Source organism: Anas platyrhynchos, chromosome 8 (assembly GCF_047663525.1).
Source record: "Anas platyrhynchos isolate ZD024472 breed Pekin duck chromosome 8, IASCAAS_PekinDuck_T2T, whole genome shotgun sequence".
Taxonomy (NCBI): Eukaryota; Metazoa; Chordata; class Aves; order Anseriformes; family Anatidae; genus Anas; species Anas platyrhynchos.
The window spans coordinates 18,053,658-18,075,309 of record NC_092594.1 but is presented as its reverse complement, the minus strand read 5'-3'; the positions used below and the strand labels follow the sequence as shown (position 1 = coordinate 18,075,309).

Here is a 21,652-nt window from a genome sequence, read left to right as displayed (position 1 = left end):
GAGAGGAGAGACAGAGCAGCACTAATGGCAGATTCTCCCCTTGGATGCATGCAAATTGTTTTGGCTCAGAGACAGGCTTAGAGGGAAAGAAGCTGCAGATAAAAAGGAAAAACAATAAAAGAAGAGAATTAGGGCAAAAAAGAAGGGAGGGGGGGAGATAGGAAGAAGACAGAGGGACTGATAAATTTCACTGCAGCAATTCCCAGAGAAAAACAAGCTCATTTAGGTTTCTTTTTTTAAAGCAGAAGCGATCCTGCGGGGGCCGTGTACCGAACACTCACCTTTGGGCCAGGAGGAGGGCACCGGGGCCAGGTCGCTGCCTGCTCCCACTTGCCAGACCTGAGGGATGCTCTGCGTGGCCCCAGCCCTTCCCACGTAAGCCTTTCCTTGGGGGGGAAAGGGTTCCCCCAGCTCCAGCCCTGAGGAACCCCTTCCCACTCATCCCTCCCCAGTCACCGCTCTCCAGGCTGCCTTCCCGCAGCTCCTTCAGCCTTTCCCAGCAGTTGTTTTAGGAGGCAGCCCTCTGTCCCTGGGTACAACCCATGCCCACTTCCCTCCCCATGAAGGATCAAGGGCTTTCCCGGAGATACAGGCACGAGCTGGGTGCTTCTCAGGCTGTTTATTTTGCGTCCTTGCGGTCTCGATACAGCGCAGGTGAGCGACACTTTACACGGCGGGGATGGGACCAGGGGGGTGGCATCGCCCGGCCAGCAGCTGATGTGGCTGAGGAGCTTCTCCAGCCTCGTTAGGGGAAGGGGAGCCTAGCAAACGAGCAGCTAATGAGGAAGGGAAGGCAAAGTGAAGCCGAGCCCATGCCCTCCCCAAGGGAAGGAATCAGACTGAACCACCTGCGCGTCCTGCCCAAACTGCTCCAGTTATCTTGCGGCACCAGCAGCACCCAGACACCACGGGGGCAGCAGCATCAGGACTTTGAATAATTTTTAAACTATTAAAATAAAAACGTGGCATAGGGGACATCTTCCAAGAGCTGGTCTTCTACCCAGGTACCTGGTGGCTCAGTTCTGACTTCACCCCGTGCGCTCACTCCCTCCTACCTCTCCTCTGAGCCACCCACGGTCACGTTTCTTGGGGAACAAATACATCTTGAACTGCACCTTACTCGGGACCGAGTACCAGGTCCTCAAGGCCCCTTCCTGCCATCCCACAGGAGATGGAGGTGCCAGAGAGCTTGGAGAAACATCTGAACTCTGTGTGTCTCATTCATTTTGCTTGCAGAGGAAGGAAATGAGAGGTTATGCGAGGATGAGATACTTCGGTCACGGAGTTTAAGGGGGATCCACCCCAGGGCATGCTTGTACCCTGCCCTTTCATCACCAGCATCCCACAGAGGGCTGCATAAACACCCCAAAAAGCCTCCTTCCCCCCAGTCCTTTTCCTGTGCTTTTTTGCCAGAAATGTTTTGTTTTCTTTTGTTTTTTTTTCAGTACTAAGCTCACCCCCTTTTGCCACCTCCTTCCCATGCGCTCAGCTCCCTGAACTCCACTTGAGCTTACCGGGGCATCAAATCCCAGATGCAGCCTTCCAGTAAAACCAAGAGGAAACACAGAGCAAAACGACCGACTTCACTAAGCAAATACAAGGTGCACAGCTTTATTTACTCTACTTTTTCTTTAATCAGGAAGCGAAAAGGAAGCACAGCTGCGACCCTGCCGAGGCAGCTCCGCCTGTGCCCGAGCGCGCGGAGCACAGCTGCCGTCTCACCTAGCCAGCCCCTGCTGCAAGCACAGCACGTGGAGCACGAATGGAGGACAAAGACACGACACTGGGACAAGCCGAGCCTCTGCAAAGCCCAAGGGGTGCACGGTAGAGAAAAGCACTCTCTGGTCTGACATTAATTCCAGCTCTGTGATAAAACGCTTCGGTGCCAGAGAAAACACAGTACCAAGGAACAAGACAACTGCAGCAGCCCCAGGAAGGAAAGATGGTGAATAAATTAGGTGAAGCGGTTTCTCCTTATATAATGGGCAAGGAACAGCTGCTAGGAGCAACAGTAGGAGGTGTGTAGGAGGGAGATGGCAAGACAAGAATAGGAAAAGGAAAAAAGGAAAAGGAAAAAAGGAAAAGGAAAAGGAGGACAGACAGACGCCTGGGGACAGAGGGCATGCAGCCAGGAGGGCAGAGGAGGCTGGGAGAGACCAGGGCTCAAGCAGTGCTGGTGGAGGGGAAGGCTGGCGTGGACAGGAGTGCTTCAGGGAGGTGAAGATGAGGAAGAGGAGGGACGTCCACAGGGACAGGGCTGAGAAGGAGAGAGGGGTTTGGAGGGAGAAGGAGGCCCACGGTGAGGGAGAGTTTGCAGGGACAAGTGAGAGGCACTCCAGGACTGGCATGAGGTATGCTTTGCTATTGCTCTGAATGCTGTAAACATTTTGGTTTTGTGTCTATCGGTGAACATTCAGTTCAGTTGGATACATGTGCTCTTACGGGTAATTGGAAGCCTAGCAGAATTGTACATCTCCTATCACTAGTCGAACTTACACAAGAGGCAAACACAACACCGCTAAAAATCTCGTTTTATGTCGTTTATGCCTAATTCTCCTATTTTAACATGCACATCTAGGTCTCAGAATAGCTTCTCTAGTAGGAGACACGAAGTAATGTATAGGTGAATTCACATGCACGCTCAGCACCCACACCCACGTACGCACACACCTCCTGTGCTCACACCAGCAGGACTTTGCCCCTCACGCTTTCCCAGCGTGGAGGGCAGGGACCCATCGGTACATTAACAGGTACAATAAAACGACGGAAATAATCCCAAACCTGGCCCAAGCAGGAGAAGGAAACTCAGAGCAGATTCGGGTTCCGCATCTGCTTCTGGACTGAACGACGGCTGGAGTTTATGGAGTAGGGAAAAGCAATTTGTAAAATTCTTCTTCCCTTTTGCTGTCAAAGGACTTAAGAGCTGGCTGGATACACGCCAGCAGAAACACTGAATAAAAAGAGCTGAGTGAAACGTTTTTTTTTTCCCCTCTCTTCATATGCTGGCACTCTCTGACATTACTTGAAGTGGGAGCACGTTTTTGGAGGTGTGTGCTCGTGGAGAGGGAAAATGGGGTTTGTATGTTCTGAATATCCCTTTCACATCAGTAAGAGATGAATCAAAGGTAGGATATTTGTCCTCGATGGGGATTAGTCATCACTCAGTGCTTTCCGAAGCTTTGGCTCTGTCATTATTTCCTTCATCAGCCCCTGGTTTAAGAGGAAGAGGTATAAGTTGCCTGTTTTAATTCACTTCAGCCTGACATTTGACATAAAAGAAGCAACTGGTGCCAATTTCTTATTAAAATAACAATAATAAATTACTTTAAATAACTAGGCTGCTTTCCTGCAGGAGAGACAAACTGTAAGAGCAGGAACAAAAATAACCGTGATAGATTCATGTGCTTCAGACAACACCTTTGCTCCACTGCATGCTCTAGGACGTTTCCTGTCGAGGATATTATCTGGCATCAATTTAAGGGGCAAAACACTCACCCTACACCAGCCGGCAGGAATACAGCTCCTGTTAGCAGTGCCACCTCTGAATGTGCCTGCTCAAAGCCGTTCCCCAGACAGATGGAGGGAAGAGAGGAGCTTGGTTTTTACAGAGCTTTTGGCTGCTTTGAAGTTTTTTGATGAATTCTGGCACAAAATAAAAGGCTGCCAACACCAACTGGAGGAGCCTGTCGGGAGATGTTACCTACTGGGCTTTCTGGAGTCACACTCTGAACAGGACCAGCCTTTGTAGCCATCAGGGAAGCCTGCGAATTGTCCTCACTCCTGATTTTATTTTTCTTGTCCTCATTCCTAGACAAAATCATCTCGTTCTGCTGTTTCCTCATCTCCTGGTCGTCCCTGTGACCCTCTCAGCAATGGGTGCCTGCAGGGCGCGTGCTGAAAAGCCTCTGCTGGGATGTGTCAGCTGGCACTAGAGGTCAGCATCACCCAAGCCCATTCAGATGTACCAGGAGCTCTAAGAGAAGCACCCTGGGGCAGTCAATGTGGCCATCTTCCTCCTCTTTAAAAGCAGTAAGTACATTAAAAGCAGAATTACAGCAAAATCCAGGGCCCACCTTTCTTCCCCTGCAGACACTGCTCTTTGCTCCCGCTCTCAAACAGGCAGCGAGTAAGTCTGCACGAAGCTGCCACGGTGAAATTTGCACAGTGATGTTCAGGCTTTGGGCTCTGTCCCCCTGCATTACGGACCTCATGTATCTCATCAACAGCTTCAAAAGTCAAGGGGCTGTGCTGCCAAGCCCGAGCGTGGCCGCAGGATGCCACCTTGAGATGATCTTTGCCTACAAAACTGCAGGAGAGTTCTAGAGTTGAGCAGCCAGGTACTGAAAAGCAGGTTTCCCCATTGAACAGAAGTTTTGCTTTTGTACTGTATTTAGGATTTAGTGTCTTAGAGACCACAGGAATGCATCTCCAGAAAAAAACAAACACACTCATCATCCCTATCATAATCCTACACCCATCCATCCTAACATCCTGCACAGCAGCCTTACAAAAAGCCTCAAAACCTGCTAACGTAGGGACAGTAACTTCTAATATCCAAGCAGACCTTTTGTATCTTGTTCCAAACATTATGCATAGCTTCAGAATTCAGACTGCCCAGTTTACACCAGATCACACTTACATCTTTATCAGCAGCTATCTGATATATCAAACCTACCCACCACAATAAACCAGAACATGGGTTTACCAACCTCTGATCTGTGGATGACTCCAAGGAGAGAAGGAAAAGATCCACGAGGTCCCTTTCCAGACCTTCCTAAAACTAAGAAAACAGACCTCTGGTCTGCAGACTGAAGCCCACAGACAATCCACTTCCCCTCTAGAAAATATCGCAAGAATCTGACAGCTGATAAGCTGGGAAAGCGATGCTGCAGCAATTCAGATGGTGAGAATTACAGTACAGAGGTGGTGTTACACAACTGACATCTGCACAGAGCCCTCTCCTGCAGCTGGCTGTCCAGGCTGTGGGAACAGGGCCAAAGCACGCTTTGCACGCTACTTCACGCCCCGACACTCGTCCTGCACCCTGTTTTGAAGCAAGCACCATGCAGCAGGGGCTGTGCCTTTAGAATTTCTTTACATTGCATCGAACCCACAGTGGACAATTGGTAGGTAACAACAACAGTCAGTAATCAGTAAATAACAAAAAGAAGGTTGTGTTTTCACATTACCTCTCCCTGCCATGCGCTGGTGAAGTACTACGATGAGAAACGATACCTGACACGGCAGATGGATCTTGTGCTTTTCTTACACCTCAGCACGGGGCAGATGGGACATTCATTCTCCCAACTCTTTCCCAATGGCTGGCAGTTCGTTCCCAAAAAGCCACTGAGGTCATTAAAGTCTCTGGTGGCCAAAAGCCTCGTTGTGTGAAGTTTTGGTATGGTGCCTAGCACAATGAAGCCTAACAGTGACAGGGGTCCTGAGGCTGAACTATAGTACACATAAATAATATCACTGAAAAACAATCATTTGCACTAGAAGACCAGGTCTAGTGAGAGCTTTTGGGGTTACCTTCCTCATGAGAAAAACTCAGCTCCTTGACAGTCACACAAAAATAGCATCTAGCCTCCACCCCTGAAAGAAAAGCAGTCAGGGGCATGGAGGGGCTGCGACAGGTCAGCTACTGTGGTATCACGAGGTGTGCAACCAAAATGGGAAGGGGAGCTGAGTTTGCTGACGGTTTCCTCTCCGGGAAGCAGCAAGAATCGTGTGCCTTTGTCTTCTCACTCCCACCCTCTTTTCCTCCTCACAGCCTCAGGATCCAGACCCCAGCAGCCAGTGTGGGGGACGGTGCTTTGGATTGTACTTGGCTACACAAGTTTCAGAGCTGCCCTTAGGGCCCTTCCAAACACAGGGATAGGTGAGAGCCAGTGAGGTGTCTGGAAGGATGGGAAGGTGCAGAGACATTATTTACAGACAAACCAGCGTGGTAATTTTAAAGGAAACCTGCCTTCCCAACAGATGACCCCATGACTAGGGAGGATAGGGTTTTGTGCTAGAGAGAGGCAACAACTGCAAGATGCTACTGCTAACCAAAAAAGCACAGAAACTCAAAAAGTCCTAATTCCACATTCAGATCACGCTCTGGAAGCCTCCTCTTCCTCTCCTCCCTCTTTTCTTATCCCCACTGCTTTTAACACTGAGAAAGTTTCACATTTAGATATGGGTAGTTGCTGTTGTAGGAAGCACATGGTTTCCGAGGGCCCCATCGCTGCTCTAGCTGAGCCTCCTCTGGGTTTGAGATAGCAGGTCTGTGTAAATTTTGGATCTCAGGAACCTGGGATAAGAGTCTTTTTCCATCAGGCTGTGCACCTTCCCCTGAGCTTGGTCAAAGCAAGAGAGGGAGGGCTCCTGCATGTTTCTTCTTGTCAGCTCCCGAGTCTGGAAGTCTATGTTCACCTAGGAGAAACAGCAGAAGAGAGTTTGGTACTGAGTGACTGGTTTGCTTGCTTATTATGGCACGTTTCATCTCAGTGACAGGACCAAGCACCTACTCTCAGCCGTGCCAAAACAGTCCCCCTAACTCTGTGGGGTTTAGTAATCCAGGGTTATAAATCCTGTCCCAAACTTGAAGTTGAACTAGATTTATAACTATCTGAGCACTTCTGAAATCGAGTTACTTTTATTCAGGCTCTCAAGCATGGATTTACGCAGCAAATCTAGAAATGCTAACTTGGCTTAACATACCTCTTCTCCTGTTGACCAAGTTTCCTCTATTCCCTTTTTCTTCACTACACGCCCAATAGAAGGGTGAGTGAACTTTTAGCTGGGTTTAAACTATCAGAATATTCTTATTAAAAGTTTTTAAACTCTGTTGTTATAGAATAAATTGTTTGATTTTTCCCATAACAGCTTGATGTTACCATATCTTCAGGAGGGACTTGAAAAAACAAACAGCCCTCATGTTATGACTGCAGCATGTTTGCAAAGCCAACAATACGCGTTTTCCTGCTCTCTCTCCCTTGCAAACAGTTAGCGTTTGTTAGGGTTATTGTTGAAAACCTGCCTGTTAAGATGTTATTTGTCATTATTACCCCAGCGTCCAAACATCAAGCTGTCTAGAAAGCAAAGCTGTCTGCCTTAACCCAGACGACAGCAATAGAGATCAGCTCCCGATGTCACTTAAAGGTCATTTTACATTCTAGCATGACGACAGGAACAAGTTTTAGGGAAGACTCCATCCAACCTGCACTTGTATTTCTAATGCAACGTCAGTCCTGCAGTCCTGAAGATCTCACCCAGCTTTTATGAATATCAGCACGAGGTGTGCACCAAGGGACTGAAGTGCACCCTGAGATGCCCACACCACCTTGTGTTTCACAGTGGTTACAATAACAGCCTTGCTAGCTCCACAATGGAGTGGAGGCAGCCCTCTTAGAGGGATCCCCTCGCAGGCAGCTTAACCTTTATCGTGACAAGCACCCGTGCTATCAAGCAAGAGAACTGCTGTGGGAGAGCAGGTGCAGCAAGCACTCTCCTGGTTGCATTATTAATACAGCAGCACATCACGACACAGGATCTGACAGTCACATCAGCCTGTCAGTACTTTAAAGAGGACTTGAACAATTCCAGGCTTCAGGTTGTGACTGCGTTTTTTTGTTCACCTCCGAGTTATTGCTCGCATCTTTCAGGAGCTCTAATTGAGTTTGGAGTTAGTCAGCAGATAAACACTCTTCCCTGGAGAGTCAACAAGTTAGTCATTCGTGGGATGCTCTTAGACAAAATGTCCTGGGAGAAATGAGCCCAATAGCCTGTTTGGGGATTGATAGTAAATGTTCAATGTGCAAAACTCCTAGGAAGCTGGTGGAGGTTCGGAAATGTGGGTTGCAGTTGCCAGTGAACTCACTGGCGATGACTAATTTGGTATCATCAAAGTAGTTACCCTCACCAGGGGATGAGTCACTGCAAGCAGAGGCAACAGGAGCAGGCAGGATGGCGTTCCCGTAACAGGAAGCATTCTGGCCATCACCTCCAGCAGGGAAGGAAGGAAGGAAACAAGGAAGGAAGGAAGGAAGAGCTCCCCATTCCCCGTGCCAGAGGGATGCTCTGCCTGCCCGAGGTGCTGGCCTACCAACCTCTCGAGGAGCCTGCACGTCGATGAACTCCTCAAAGATCCGCTGGGCCTTGGAGGCCAGTTTGGCCGCTGAGCGGGTCTTCTTGAAGTCCTCGCAGGCGAGCCAGAACTCGAGGTTTTCCTCGCTGAACTCCGTCTTCAGGAAAGCGCGGAAAGCGGCCAGCCCATCTGCAAGGGAAACAAGGGGAGTTACAATGGAAGGAGAAAGAGGGCACGGAGCACTCTAACAGGCATCCCCCCATCCGTCTACTAGAGGCCATTCAATATTTCTCACAGGCTATGTGACAGCACAGTCCGTGACCCCAGGACTTACTCATAACTCACACGGTTACATCAGCTGGAGTCTCACGAGCTGCCATGAGACCACAAATTCTTTGCTGCTATTTTGAAAAATATCTTTTTGCCAGCTAACACTAAAAGGTTTTCTTTGGGGCTGGGATAGCTAACCTTTGAAAAATTCCCCTTGAAATCATCAGGCTCCAATGATACAGTCTCTTTGCTGCACCGTCTTGTGCATATTAATGTCCCACTTCGTAACGTCCTATCCGTCATTAAGAAAAGCCTTTAATAAAACATAGCGCCTGTGGACTTGTCTCCTATGCTTTCTGTCGCTTTGCTTTACTGCCTTGTGACATATTTTTAGTTATTACTTATACAGAGGAAGGATCTCGGAGAGCCTCACTATTATAGCTGCAATAAAGGGGGAAAGGAGAGGACACAGCGTAATTACTACTTGTCTAGTCAGTGGTAAAAGTGTTCTTATCACTTGCTAATGCTTAGCAATTGTGACATTTCAGTAATGTAATCTGAGTCAGCCGGGACAGATTAGAAATATGGAAAGATTTATTAGGCAATGTGTGCTCTTAAACCCCTGCCTGGGTGTATTTATGGACACAGCTATTGTTTTTTATTTCCTTTCCCTGAATGGCACAAGCAGAGTTGAAATAGCTGAAGGTTTTACACATGCCCTTTCTCCTTTCCTGAGCCTAGGGATAAATTTGGCTCCTAATTTTACTTCTTCCAGTAACATGTTTCTAACTTTTCCCGCTCTCTTTCTATAGGGTCTCAGCGTTTGTAGCTCATAACTGGAAACCTCCCCAGTCGGCATTAGCTACTTACTTCCAAGTAAGCACCTAAAAATACTGACAGAACTGGGAATGCACTCGGCAAGGGCAGACTCAATGAAAGAATGTGCAAGTGCACAGCAGAGATGGACAAAGGGTTTGTAGGACTTGAACTCCTCCTGGCTGCCCTGGCTCTCAAAGGGAACGACAGACAAGGTATTAGGCCAGGTAGGACCAAACTCCAGGCTAATTCTCTCCACTTCAGGCTTCTCAAAGCTCCTTCACTGTCGGGCTTGGCAATGCTAACTGCTCCATCAGCACTCTGCACTGCAAAGAGCTGTCGTGGCACAGCAACCAGCAGCTAAAAGAGGAATGTTTCCATCTCGGCTACCCTGGTTTCCTTCTGTCAGCCCCAGGAGGGCAAGGAATGAAAGAATGGCAGTATCGCAGCAATTCATCCTGGTGCCCCTTGGTTAATGCACTTGTAGAAAGAGATGATTGGGATTTTGGATTGTTACTGTGGGCAAAGCCAGGGCTCTTGCCCAAGAGCACTGCAGAGCAGCTAACAGCGCAAGTTGTGGGTTCAAGACTGGGGGAATAAGGCAACATTAGCCCTCGAGAAGTCTGCAGAACAGAGCTCCAGAGGCATCTCCAGGAGCCGAGTGCCTGTCAGGATCAGGCTGCCTCCAGCTGCTCGGAGCATCTGCATGGGTGGATAAACATGGCACAAGAGAGGAATGTTTTAGGGCTTGTTTCCTTCAGGGAACAGGAACCCAGGAGACACAAGGATGTTTCAAAGCATACATCCCCTCCCTATTTAACATCGACAAAATTCATATGGATTTTGCGGATGACTTGAGAAGAGAGCAGGGAGCCCTTACGAGAAGAAACGGAGAGGACATCACAGCAGACTGACAATTTCAGAAAGGAGAAAGCACAGAAGGGAAAATGCAGCCATTCCCCGAGATGTATGCCATTTGGTATATCACGGGCTTGTAGGATGTTTGGTGTTTATTATTCAGGCACCCAAATACACTGTTATGACAACACAACCTCAGCTGTGTGTTCCTGCGGAGATCTTGCTTCCCTGTCCTGATCTTCCCCCGTCGCCTTTCCTCTCCAGCAGCCCCAGAGCCCCGGCACTGACAGAGGATCACTTGCCAAAAATAGCAGCTGTGCATGGCAAATATAATATCTGCAGAATGTAATATCTGCTAAAACAAGTGGACTTCGTGATTGATGAGATGAGAAAGGCCTTTGCTTCAGCCCTGCCCCAGAGAGCAGCCGCGGCAGCTGGGACCAGGAGGTTTCCACATGCTCTGCCTCCCGCTCTCATGTCAATCAGCTCCTTTTTATCTCGAAGTAAGTTTAGACAGACACTATATAAATAATTGTATCTGGCTGTTCTCCACTTTTTTATATATATATTTCTGTCATCTCCTCCTCACAGCCCAAGGGGAGCTGGAAAGGATCAAGCCAGACCTGGGAGGACCTTGCAGAGGAGGCCCTGGATGCAGGAGAGGTCATCCTCAACTCGAGGCTGCCTCGCTCTCCGCAGATTCGCCCTTAGCCTTTGACTCTCTGCCAGCACTTACAGCTGGGGCTGGCAGTCAGAGTTCAGCCTCGGCGATGGAAGCCCAGATGACCGCACAGCAGTAAATCGCTGCCAGGCTGCCCACGAGTTTATTGTGGAACAAGGACAGATCTAATGGAAAGGGCAGGAGGGCAACAAGGTAGGGGACCGGCACCACCTGAGCTGGAATGTGACCGGGATGTTGACTTTTATGTCCTGTACATGAAGACTGCCAAGGAAGCATCCATCCCTCACCAACGATTCTATGGTATCTTTAGAGATCTCGTGGGATATCCCCAAAACACGCAGCTGAAAGGCATGGCTGCTCAAGAAACAGACACCGTGGTGTAAATGTACAGCCTTCCAATACAGCTGTTGGATACTTACTCAGGAATTTGACTCAAAAGAGTGGTGAGTCTTGCTTGAAGCCTACGGATTTTATTGCTTTCAGCAGGGCAGATAGGATGATGGCAAAGAAATAGAGCTCTTCCACCTGGGTGTCAGGAGTCAGAAGGAGGAGCAGAAGAACATTTGCTTTAGAGTTTTGCAGTGTGAATAGCCTTAAAAGGACCAGGCTCTGCTCTCTAGAGCAGATAAAAATAAATTTGTGATTTAGAGGGGAACTACCAGGCAGATCAACAACTACATGAGGTCTCAGATGTTCCTGAAACCCCACTCAGACATTATCCTTTGGGCTGTGGAGAGTGGTTTCTTTACAGAAAGACAAGACGTGGAGGAAGGGACTTAACTGGCTTGCAAAAAATACAGTACAAGTCTTAACTAAATCAGGCGTCAGCAACATGAGGAAGAGCTGAGATTAATAGCTTAAATCATTCAGGCAGACAGTTTAATAACCAAGGATCTAGCCACTGTCAGAGTAAAAAAAGCTATCAACAATCATTTATTTAATGCATGCATTTCACACCATCAGGGCCATCAGCACATCATGTAGGAAATAAAGAGAGAGTCCTTATGGCTGGTAGATGGATGGATTAGCTCTGTGCAATATTTTGGGTCCAGGGCTGAAGAGACAGGGCCACAATGTTCTGCAGAGCATATGTACGTGCTCTCCCTGCTGCTTAGCATTGCTTCGGTGAATGTTAGCTGCCTGTCACTAGCACAATGCTAATGCTAATGCTGTTCTGGCTTAGAAAGAACTGGGAGTAGGAAGGGATATTCCTATGCTGTGTGGGAAGAGCAGCAACGTATAGACAACAGGAGGAGGAGGAGGACAATAAAATTTGGGCAGAAGAGCACAGAGATCACAAAAAAAAAATAAAAATTGTAGATGGCAAAAAAAAGTCATCCTTGAGATAAAAATGGAAATTCAGCGCAAAGGTTTTCCATGTCAGATGCTTCGCTGGAAACTGACTAAGGGTTGAGGACAGGCTGTCCTGCCGGATTCTGGACAAATGACAGGCCATGTGTCCAGCCCCGCGAGGGATGCAGAATGAGACATGCCATTGCTTGGATCTCCCTCCGGCAGCCTGTCAAAAGGAATCTCCATCTGGCTGACCAGACCATACCTCCTGGGCACGGGTACAGCAGGGGGATTACTCCTCCGTTACCCACACACATACGCACACCCTGCGGACCACGTAAAGCTCCGGTTCCCTGGGAGCCATCACTAATCCAACACTGGCACAAAAGGGGAAAAAATCCCAAAATCTAGCATGTTAAAACCTCTGCTTTTGCCCCTTAGCACCCAAGGAAGCATGCTACATGCAGCCCTGCCTCTCACTTGCTCAAAACCCAGCTGCAAAGCAAGATCAAACTCCTCTCCTGCTGCCTGCCATGCTCACAAGCCCTGACTCCAGGGAACACCGCTGTGCTTGGAGATAGGTTTCTTGCAACGAGCTCAGGCAAGGCTCCTGCTCTAGAAAGAAAGGGGATTGACTGGCTGACCCTACAGTTTCAAGTTGATTTGCTTCACCCATTAGCAAGAGCGAGTCAGATATCATTGCACTGACCTACTTGTCTTGGGGCTGCCAGTGGAGCTGAGCTGTGCCGTACCCTACAATTTGGCACTGGCACTCTAACAGGGCAAGGCTGAGCGATGCTGAAGTCCCAATGCCAGAGCAAAAGGAAGGTGAGGGTGTGACTGGGAGAGCCTGAATTGCACCACCTTCCCTACCTGCAATCTCTTGCCAATGTCAATACAATTATTTTTTTTTAAGTGCTGGGAACTAAACAATCTGAATCAGACCACTCTCTTTACAAAAAAAAAGAGCACTGCCCGGCCTGGGAATCTCTGGAAACATGCAGTTGCTTCAAGATCCAGGGCTTTTCAATACTCCACTCAAGGTACTGACATAAAGGATCAGGATCAAACAGTATCTCCAGAGTTCATTCAGTAAAACAATGGGGGAACAGTGGAAGGGGCGCCAAAGGGCCATCACACTTAAGGAATATTTGACAAAAATAAGCATAACATTCTCCACAGAGTTTGTGTAATGCATAATACCTGTTCAGACCACTTCCACTTGAAGACTTTTTGGAGATTCAGGAAAATGGGAAGTGAAAGAGAAAAAGTTGTCTGTCCCTCTCATATGGCTGCTATACCCAGCTCCCAAGTCCTACTTGTGCACTGATTTTCCTGAAAGAATGGGATGATTGGAAAGAACCCCAAACCGCTGTAACGTCTGACTGTGAAGGAAAGCACCACTCAATTCCCTGAAATCAGCATCACAATCTCCCTTCCAAAATAGACAAACCGTCCATCTAGTGAAGAAAGAATTCATGACAGATGTGTCAAGCAGAAGCAGTCTACCTGCTAATGCTAGAAACCACAGGGGAAATTCTCCGTGAGCCCAGCTGGTGCTTAGCCCATGCCCTGAAGCATGAATTGGAATTTTCCCTGGCTAATATTTTTCACCTGGGCAGTCATAGTGAAATTAGACTGATACAGTTCTGTCTTTCTCCTGGCACTAGAAATAGGACAGGAGCTGGCAGCTGTACTACAGACAGATGCAGGCAGGACGGGCACTGCTTTTCTTACTCTGAAATTTTGGTCTGACACAGCACAAGAGTCCCTTACCCTCTCTAACATCAGCTGATGTTTACTAGCATGCTTCTAATAGCATAAATGCAGCTGGTTTATTTTCATAACAATCTAACAATTCTGTGCTTTGGATGCAAGTATACATAAGCGAAAACAATGATTTTACAATTCCTTCTAAGCACATATGATGCGTATCTTCTCTCCTTTAAACCAGTGTAATTAAAATAACACTTGTGTTTAAACAGAGCTTTCTGTCTTTGCATCCTTATAACCAAACGCAGGCTTTGTCTGCAGACTAGCTATTCCAGAAGCTTCAGGTCAGAGCTGATGTGATATATTTTTTTAGAAAGTGGTTTATTAAACAACAATTTTTTGTCACTAATCACCAGGCAATGTCAACGTGACTGCTGAGAAGAAAAAAGCAGCTCAATTTAAATTTTAAAAATCACCTTCTGTTGCTATTAGGAACTATACATTTTTCACTAGGTGTCAAAGAGTTCCCAGAATTACTTCCCATTCTAGAGACAGCCTTACAGAGTGATAAATGAAATACCAGAATCCTTCCTAATTTATTAATATTATATTCTTATGGATGCTGTTGGATGAAGTAATCGAACTAAGGTTTGATTTAGCATTCCCAGCACTCAGCTGAAGAGGGAACAATCTGTATATAACTTCAGTACAGAGAGTGAGACTTTGCTGGCTTTTGTAATCGAAGCACTTTTGTTATACTCTGTATCTAAGTAAGAAAATTCTGACCTTAATACTGTTGAACCAGGAACAAGGGCTTGATTTTAAAGACAGAACTGTACCACTGATGTGAATATCCTGTCCTCTTCCACTTCCCATCCTCCAGGCACCCATGACTCTTTTGTGCATTTTTCCCTTCTTGTTTTGAATTTTGACAAAAGAAATGTTCCCTCTTAGCCATACCCAGCTACATCTTTTTTTTTTTTTTTTTTCTACCGGCTGCAAGAGCAATGATCTCAACAAGATACTGCTGCTAAAATTATATATTGCTTTTTCTGCCTTGGACAGCCAGCTTGTTTAAAGTTGTCACGTAATTCTCTGCCAAAACTGTTGTCATCTTCGCAGAAATCCAGAAGAACTGCACTTCTTTGAAAACAATATGATTCTACACTGATATTTTAAAATGCAAGTCCCACAAAACCTGAACCACGAAGAAAGTCAGATATTTCCATATTGCAATAAAATAGTTCACCACCCACACTGACTTCTCACCAACCTCGATTTGCTCGTTTTATTCTCGAATACAAACACCTTAATGAGCCTATACTGTGAACTTCGCAGCCTTGTTTACAATTTGTCAGCATGAATGTGTCGGTGAAGCAGAATAACAGAATAATATATTCTGAACAGAACTGATATGATTGATCTATTGAATGGAGTGAGGTGTGCTGATTATATGTTTGCATAACGTTCCTTGATGTGAAACTTTCAGGTTTGGTTCAGTAGCTATAAATTAGATCCAGTTAAGTGCTACCATGCGTGATTTCTCCAGTAAGGACTGCTACAGAGCGAGGTGTTTAAGGTTACTGAGCTACATACTAGATTTTCCCCTAAAATCGATGAGAGTAATCAGTCAAAAAAAAAATCAGGAGATGGCTCTGAGAATTTCAGCTGTGTTGACTTGCATTAGAATATTCTGCAAGGCGCTCACATCAATAGGAATGGGATGTTACGGTCTTCTCGCCACTTAGGTGAAGATAAAATATTAAATAGCCCTGCGGTGAAGTGCTAACGAGCAGTGGCAGTGAGTGGGGTCTCGGGGGAAGCCCTCCACTGCTTCCTACAGTGCAGTGCTGTGCCCAGCAGTCCTGGCACAGGCTGCACCTCAACGCTGTGCAGCTGCAAAGCAGCTGGAGGCAGAGAGAAGCTAGATGGTGCCACGGATCCTGGGGAGCTTTAGTGAGCTGAGAACCCATCACTGCTCGTGCAGAAAGGCTGAACCCAGGTGTACCTGCCAAGGAAGGTGCGCACAGCCACCGCCTTGGAGCCCTGCCTCCAGAGGAACTGGAGAAAGCTGGAGCTGGGGCTGCTGGCTTCATCAGCTGTGAGCACACAGGCAGTGAAGAGCAAATTCAGGAAGGGAACCCACAGAAATGCACTCCCTCACCTTCTCACCAGAGGAGAAATCCTGCCCATGAGTTACCGTGACTGCCTCTGTGCCATCAGTGCGTAATTTGCCTCAGTTATAAACAGTATCTGGGGTACAGGGAGACATGGGGAGGGGGAGGATTGATAGAATTTGATCTCTACTCACATTTATGGGATAAAAGGACATCAAAGGAGTCTGCCCATCTTGATGCTTCTTCTGTTGACAGTCTTCTGAAAGAAAGGAAGGGGCAAATTACAGACAACCCAGGGCTGCTGGTCCCCTCCAGAGCTGCTTGACAAGGACACCAAAGAAGGCTGGAGTTCTCACCAAACTTTGGCCATCTACCATGTAGAGGTCTCCAAGTGAGCAAGTCACCCTGGGTTCCCTTCAGAGTCAGCAGGGAGATGCCATGGGACTCGCAGGGTTCTCTCCATCTCCTCTTCAGGTAGGTGGCTAAAATAAGCCCAATGAATCATGCCCAAAAAGGGACCGATTTTTCCTCATCGACTCTAAGCAGAGGCCCAGGGAACAAGTTCAGATGTAGACATTTACATTGTAAATGTCAGAAGTTAAGTGAAATGAAACCCACACCTGCAGCAGTGTTTGTTTCTCTCTCCTGGCTTCAAGGGGAAGGTTAGACTCTTAGCTCAGATGTAAGCAGTGACTTGTGATCAGACGAATCACATCCCACTCAGGGCTCTGGATTGCCTGAAGTACCTACTTTAAGTGCTGTGCAAACTGATTCAGGACATTTTGGTAGTGTTTAATAACAAGACTTCGCCAAGGAGGACTGTGACCTGAAATTGCTGCTCACCTCATGTGCAAAGTCAACTGCTCAGACTTTGATTTGCGATGACAGAGGGATATCTTATGTGCTCAAACATCTGCAGACACATCCCATGGACAGCAGCTGGGACAGTGTGCGTGTCCTGTCTTAATGAAGAGCTTGTATCACTGATTTAGGCATTTTCCAATATCATTTCTGCTCTATCAGGTTTTTGTGTTTTCCTCCCTTCCTTGTGGCTAAAAAGAACTACGCAAAGCTCATACAGCGTACAGTGAAAGGCGGGTGGTACTAGAGGGGGCGGCGGGCAGGGAGGGGAAGGACAGAAGTGGGGATGGGGTGGGATGCTGCAGCTATACTCACTTCAAAGCCCGGTTGGGCTTGTCCGGAAGAATAGCTGTGAAATCATTATATGAGTCTGATTTGTGAGACAGGCAGCCCAGGCGAGTCCTCATCCCTCTGTTCCTGTGGTCGATATGGGGGAGCAGGGGTGTGAGCAGGGGAAAACCAAAGAAGACGATTAAAAGTCTAGCCAGAGTGGCAAAACAGAAACAAGAAAAAAAAAAAAAAAAAACTCCTCAGCAGCTCTGCACCTAGTCAGACCTGTGTCCCTGGCTCCCTCATCTGCAGAAGGGGCTCTGAAGCATCTCCAGTACGATGCTAAGCAGATGCTAAGGGTGGACACAGCAGCAGAGCAGCTGAAAGCTCGCCCACACCAGTCACTCAGCTGGTCTGACTGGCAAAAAGGTTTGAAAGGCTGCACTTTGGGACAGTTTCTTGCAAAGAGCTGCTCTCGGCAGGAGTGGGAAGACAGCAAAGGGGAGAAATGCCAGTCGCCACAATCCAGCCGCACCAGAACAGCACAAACACCAGTGCTTGAGGGCAGGAGGGGCTGGAGGAAGAGAGGGAGCAAGGCACCTGCCAGGTGAGCCTGCGCTGCAGAGCCACGAGACCCCAGCCAGGATCCCTTTATTCTCAGCGTTACATAAGCAGGCTAAAGCTGCCTCTTCCGTGACGGGTTTATCCATGCAGAAAACGGCCTTACTGCTTTTCCCTCTGAATTTCAAAGCGGGCCCAGAGCCTTTGGTGCTCCGCAGGCCCCTCGCCTCCTCGCCAGCCCCTTCCCAGGACGGCTGCCGCAGCATCGCGCCGGGACGGGGAGGACGGGGAAGGAGAGGAAACACGAAGGGAGGGGGAGATGTCACACACACGTTGCACTGGGCTGGCAGTGTCTCCTCTCAAAAACATCTAGACGCCGATTACCGGTTTGACACGGTGTCCAGCAGGGCACAGCCTGTTACTCGCCTCTCCAGCCTAAGGGCATCGCTTCTGCTACATTTCCCCCGTGTTGAACGAGGCCACTCTCTGCTCCTGACCACAGGAGGACAATTCAGCCACTGAGCCTGCACTTCTCAGCTGCTGCACCCACTTCTGAGCCAGAGGAAGCCCTTGGCTCAGCCCTGCTGCCAAACAGAAGCCACGCACTGTGTGTGGCTGCAGAGGGAAGCACAGGATTTTTTCCCCTTCCATATGCAGCCCTTGCAGAGCACTTCAGCACCAGCAACCGAGCCAATCTGTAGCACGCCTGGTTCCCCCTTCTCCCCCCGCCCTTCAGAGAGTTTCTATTATTGCACATTTTAATGTAATCTTAAAGCAAATTAAATGTTAATTAAATGCAAGGAGTGTCTCCCTGGCACAGCACAGGCAACTCACGGAATTTGCCGAGCACAAAAACCTGGAGATTTTTAGCAGCAGGAATTGTTGCACAGCCCCAAAATGCAGACCCACGACCGGTGGGCTCAGGATGCTGCGCTGCCTAAACTTCCACCATCAGGGCAGACACACTGTGTGCAAAGTGTGCATTCCTAGCTGAGCCTGCTGGACCTGCTGGCTCAAACCGACACCGAGCCCGCTATGGGATCTTCCTGGTACCTTTCTGATCCCTCCTGCCCCCAACCTTTATCCTCCCTCAGCTGTTTGTTCGAGCCAGCTCAGGAATTTCTCAGCAAGAGGTGTGACACGCATTACCGCAGTGCTGCTCAGATTTCTCTCTGATGCCTGAGATCAAGGGACTGCAGCAGGGAATCAGAGCGAACAGGAGGCAGGGATGCTGCGCCACAAGCAAGGAGCTCGTCTCTCACGGAGCACCGATCCCTGGGCCACGGCTCCCAAGACAGGACACAGGAGAAAGAGAGGGAAAATCTGGGGCTGCGGGAGGTGGAGAGGCAAGGGAAGGAGGGAAGAGGGGATGGTACAGCGAGCCCAAAGGCTCGCTGGACGAGGCAGACAGCGACAGGATGGGCAGGGGTGAGGAATGCAGCGTGTCTGTTCAGTTACCTCCGTGGGATCAGTAAGGCAGCCATGCAGGCATCCAGTTATAGTTAACCCCTTAACTGGCTGGCTTGGAGAGCAGTCAGGGCTGTTTGCAGGAGATAGGAGTGTGGGAAGGAGGGATATTTACTCTTTCATGTCCCGGCACTTAAAAATATACCAAAGAATCCTCTGCAAAAAAAAGGAGGGCCAGTTGTTCTCAACCCATTTGATCCTTGCTTCCTAGCGTGGCAGGTCGATTTTTCAATGGAAGACGTTCAGAGTTGAGAGATGATCACAGAGAAGAGACAGCATTTCCTCCTAAAACCAGGACAGCGGGTTAAGTCCAGCTTCAGGTCTAAAGCGACTTGAGCTTGGCGTCACAGCTCACCACGGAGCAGCAGGACTTGGCACTATCGCGCTCATCATTCAACACCTCTGAAGGTCTCTCCCCAACAGGCACGGCTTCGGACTGACCTCGCTAAGAAGACCAAACTACCTCTCGTCCCTGTCCCTCCAGGTCATGGCTGATGGTACGGGCCATCACGGCAAAGCTGGCACTGCAAATAAAACAAGAGGAGGACTTCACGCGGCTGCGGATGCTGCTGGTCCTTGCACCGTCACAGGCTCAAGCACTCACACAAAAACATCCCAAAAAAGCATCTGCCCGCGGTGGCAGCCCGTGGGAAGTCACAAAGGGGACGCACGGTCTGCAACGGGGAGGGAGGGAGGGGAGGATGAAGGGACAGAGGGCTGGCAGGGGCCCTGGGAGCCTTGGCACACAGCCTGCTGGTCAAACAAATCTGGCATCAGGGAGCGAAGGCGAGGGCCACACCAGCCGGGAAACCGATGGGACAGGGAGCAGGAGTGAGCTGCCTGTATAGCGAGCAAAGTGCAAAGGTTTCCTGCTTGCCAGGACAAGGCCGAGCTCCAGATAACCTCCGTGTCCTCCTGCCCAGAGGGAATAACTCTGAAGAGGAAGCGGCAAAGGAGCTGGTGAGAGCAGAGGCTGTGTGCAAAGGAGCGGGGACCCCGTGCCGCTCGGGCCTGAGGAGATCCCAAAGCTCGGGCTGCCCAACACAACATCCCTTTTAAAACCTGATTACATTAAAAACGCACAAAGCCTCTCCCCAACTAAATTAATGGAACCGGGATTGCACTACATGCCAGTGAGTGCATTTCCTTAATCCCTGCCCTGACCGGCTGCTTCGATGCGCTTTAACTGAAATCAATCCTTGGTAATTCCTTAAGCCCCTTTAAATTTCCTCGTTAACAGTCTCACCCACATGCGGGGCCGCAGTACAGGATCTCCCGGAGTCCCCCAGCCCCTCTTCCCCCCCCCATCACCCCGAAGTGACAGCTGGAAGCGGAGCTGGGTGCCCGCCGGGTGCCCTCTCCCTCTCTCTCTCACCGTCTCCTCGAGCAGCGTGCTTTTTGGGGTCCTGTTATGAAACAGCTTTCTGCTCGCCTCCGCTCCCACCCGCTCGCCAGCCCACACAGCACAACCCGCGGAGCTGAGCGGCACCGAACTTCCCCGTGCTCCCGAAGTCTGCCTGACTTCAGGGATGCCAAGACCTACATTTCCCCCAAAGGCAGCCGCACGGCTGGGCTGACGTGCCCACGGATATTTCCCTTGATTGCAAATAAAGCTGGTCAATTATGGCTTTATAAATATAATCTGTAGCATGTGGTAAAGGCATCCCAGTGGGGGTCCACAGCGAGGGGGTTTTTACCCCACACTCCATCACTTGCCCTACCTCCCCCTCCTACGAAAGGACCCTGGGTCAAGGGGAATTGCCAGCCTCATCATGGAGGTGCTTTGGGGTTTCTCCTTAGGAGACAAAGGAAGGGGGTGCAATTAGGACAATCAAATTATCAGCCCCCTCCAGGAGATCACCTGAGCAGAGATAAAGCAGCCATCCCGATGGAAAAAATTAGCAGCACAAAAAAAAAAAAAAAAGAAAAAAACAAAACCACCACAACAACCACCCCCAAGGGGCTTCGAGAGATTAAGTCCATCCATTCACATGCAGAGAAAGCCAGCTAAACCCGAGCAGGGAGGCACTGCAGCCAGCCAGACCCAGCGAAAAGCTACTCACTGCCGTTGACCTGTCCTCGCTGCCCGTGGGTCTTCGCCAACGCTGTGGTCGCGGAGGCTCTGGGGAGAGAACAGAGCAGCCTCTTCAGAGACAACCCCCAGCACGGGGTGAAAGTCACACTCCGACACACCTCCCCTCCCCAGCTCTCCCCGGGCAGCAGCAGCAGCAGCAGCAGGGCTGGGAGCACAGCTCCGTGTCACATCCAGCAGCCTCAGCCGGCAGGCTGGGGCTTGGCTCTGCAGCGTTGCCGACTCGCATCACTCGCTGGCGGAGCTGCCGAGGAGCCCACCTGATCAGCACGTTGCTCTGCATCCCTCCTCGCCCGCCGCCCCGCTGACCTGGCCACAAATCTCCCCGGTTCCTGGAGATGGGCGACAGCTCGGCACGGGTGGTGGGTGCCAAGCACCGGCTGGGAGCATCTGGGGGTGGGTGGGGGGATGCCTGCGAACGCTCTCGCCGTTGTCACCCTCGGTATGTTGGAAGAGAGCAGCCACCTGCTTTAAGCAGCTCCTCTGAGGTTTAGGGGAGGCTGATCGCAGAGCGGCAGGAGTCGCTAAGGACAGGAGGGACTGGGGAGTTTAATTAAAGAGCCCCGGTGTCAGCAGGG

At 49.3% G+C, this 21,652-nt stretch overlaps 2 protein-coding genes and 1 long non-coding RNA gene across 13 annotated transcripts in view; 1 reads left to right on the top strand and 2 right to left on the bottom strand.

The window, feature by feature from the left end:
- LOC101799139 (regulator of G protein signaling 16) overlaps nucleotides 1–1,601 on the bottom strand; it is an 8,599-nt gene extending 6,998 nt beyond the window's left edge. The window contains exon 1 of one of the 3 annotated variants that reach the window (XM_072041452.1): nucleotides 1,515–1,601. Coding sequence is in view for 2 of the 3 variants with exons in the window: in XM_021277918.4 (XP_021133593.2) it covers nucleotides 282–442 (161 nt within the window). In the remaining variant the exon portion in view is untranslated. Of the gene's footprint in view, nucleotides 1–281; nucleotides 579–1,514 lie in introns of those variants that run through there. The other 2 variants (XM_021277919.4, XM_021277918.4) reach the window with 2 other exon arrangements.
- The window catches only part of LOC110354210 (uncharacterized), a 4,374-nt gene extending 244 nt beyond the window's left edge, over nucleotides 1–4,130 (top strand). The window contains exon 2 of the long non-coding RNA XR_005267493.2: nucleotides 243–4,130. This is a non-coding gene — a long non-coding RNA (uncharacterized lncRNA). The remainder of the gene's footprint in view (nucleotides 1–242) is intronic.
- Nucleotides 2,517–21,652, bottom strand: RGS8 (regulator of G protein signaling 8). 9 transcript variants are annotated; one of them, XM_027462391.3, is made up of 7 exons: nucleotides 21,384–21,463; nucleotides 21,046–21,104; nucleotides 18,974–19,506; nucleotides 17,000–17,101; nucleotides 16,018–16,082; nucleotides 8,097–8,263; nucleotides 2,517–6,420 (listed from the first exon to the last, which is right to left on the bottom strand). In XM_027462391.3, exons 3-7 carry the CDS (start codon nucleotides 18,997–18,999, stop codon nucleotides 6,238–6,240), a joined length of 543 nt encoding a protein of 180 aa, XP_027318192.1. In that variant the 5' UTR covers nucleotides 19,000–19,506; nucleotides 21,046–21,104; nucleotides 21,384–21,463; the 3' UTR covers nucleotides 2,517–6,237. The 9 variants fall into 9 exon arrangements, with proteins under 9 accessions (XP_027318192.1, XP_027318191.1, XP_071897555.1 ...); XM_027462390.3 differs by having other exon boundaries at nucleotides 21,335–21,410; XM_072041454.1 differs by lacking the exon at nucleotides 18,974–19,506 and having other exon boundaries at nucleotides 16,018–16,079; nucleotides 21,384–21,652.

Bases quoted from the DNA above. Each gene is read 5' to 3' on its own strand.
- RGS8 (XM_027462387.3), bottom strand. From the start codon at position 21,464: ATGCTCCCAGCCGGTGCTTGGCACCCACCACCCGTGCCGAGCTGTCGC. The intron at 8,264-16,017 runs GTGAGTAGAGAT...TTTCCCTTGCAG, and splicing joins TGTCCTTTTATCCCATAAAT to ATGGGCTGGCCGCTTTCCGC. The intron at 6,421-8,096 runs GTTGGTAGGCCA...TGTTTCTCCTAG, and splicing joins ACGTGCAGGCTCCTCGAGAG to GTGAACATAGACTTCCAGAC.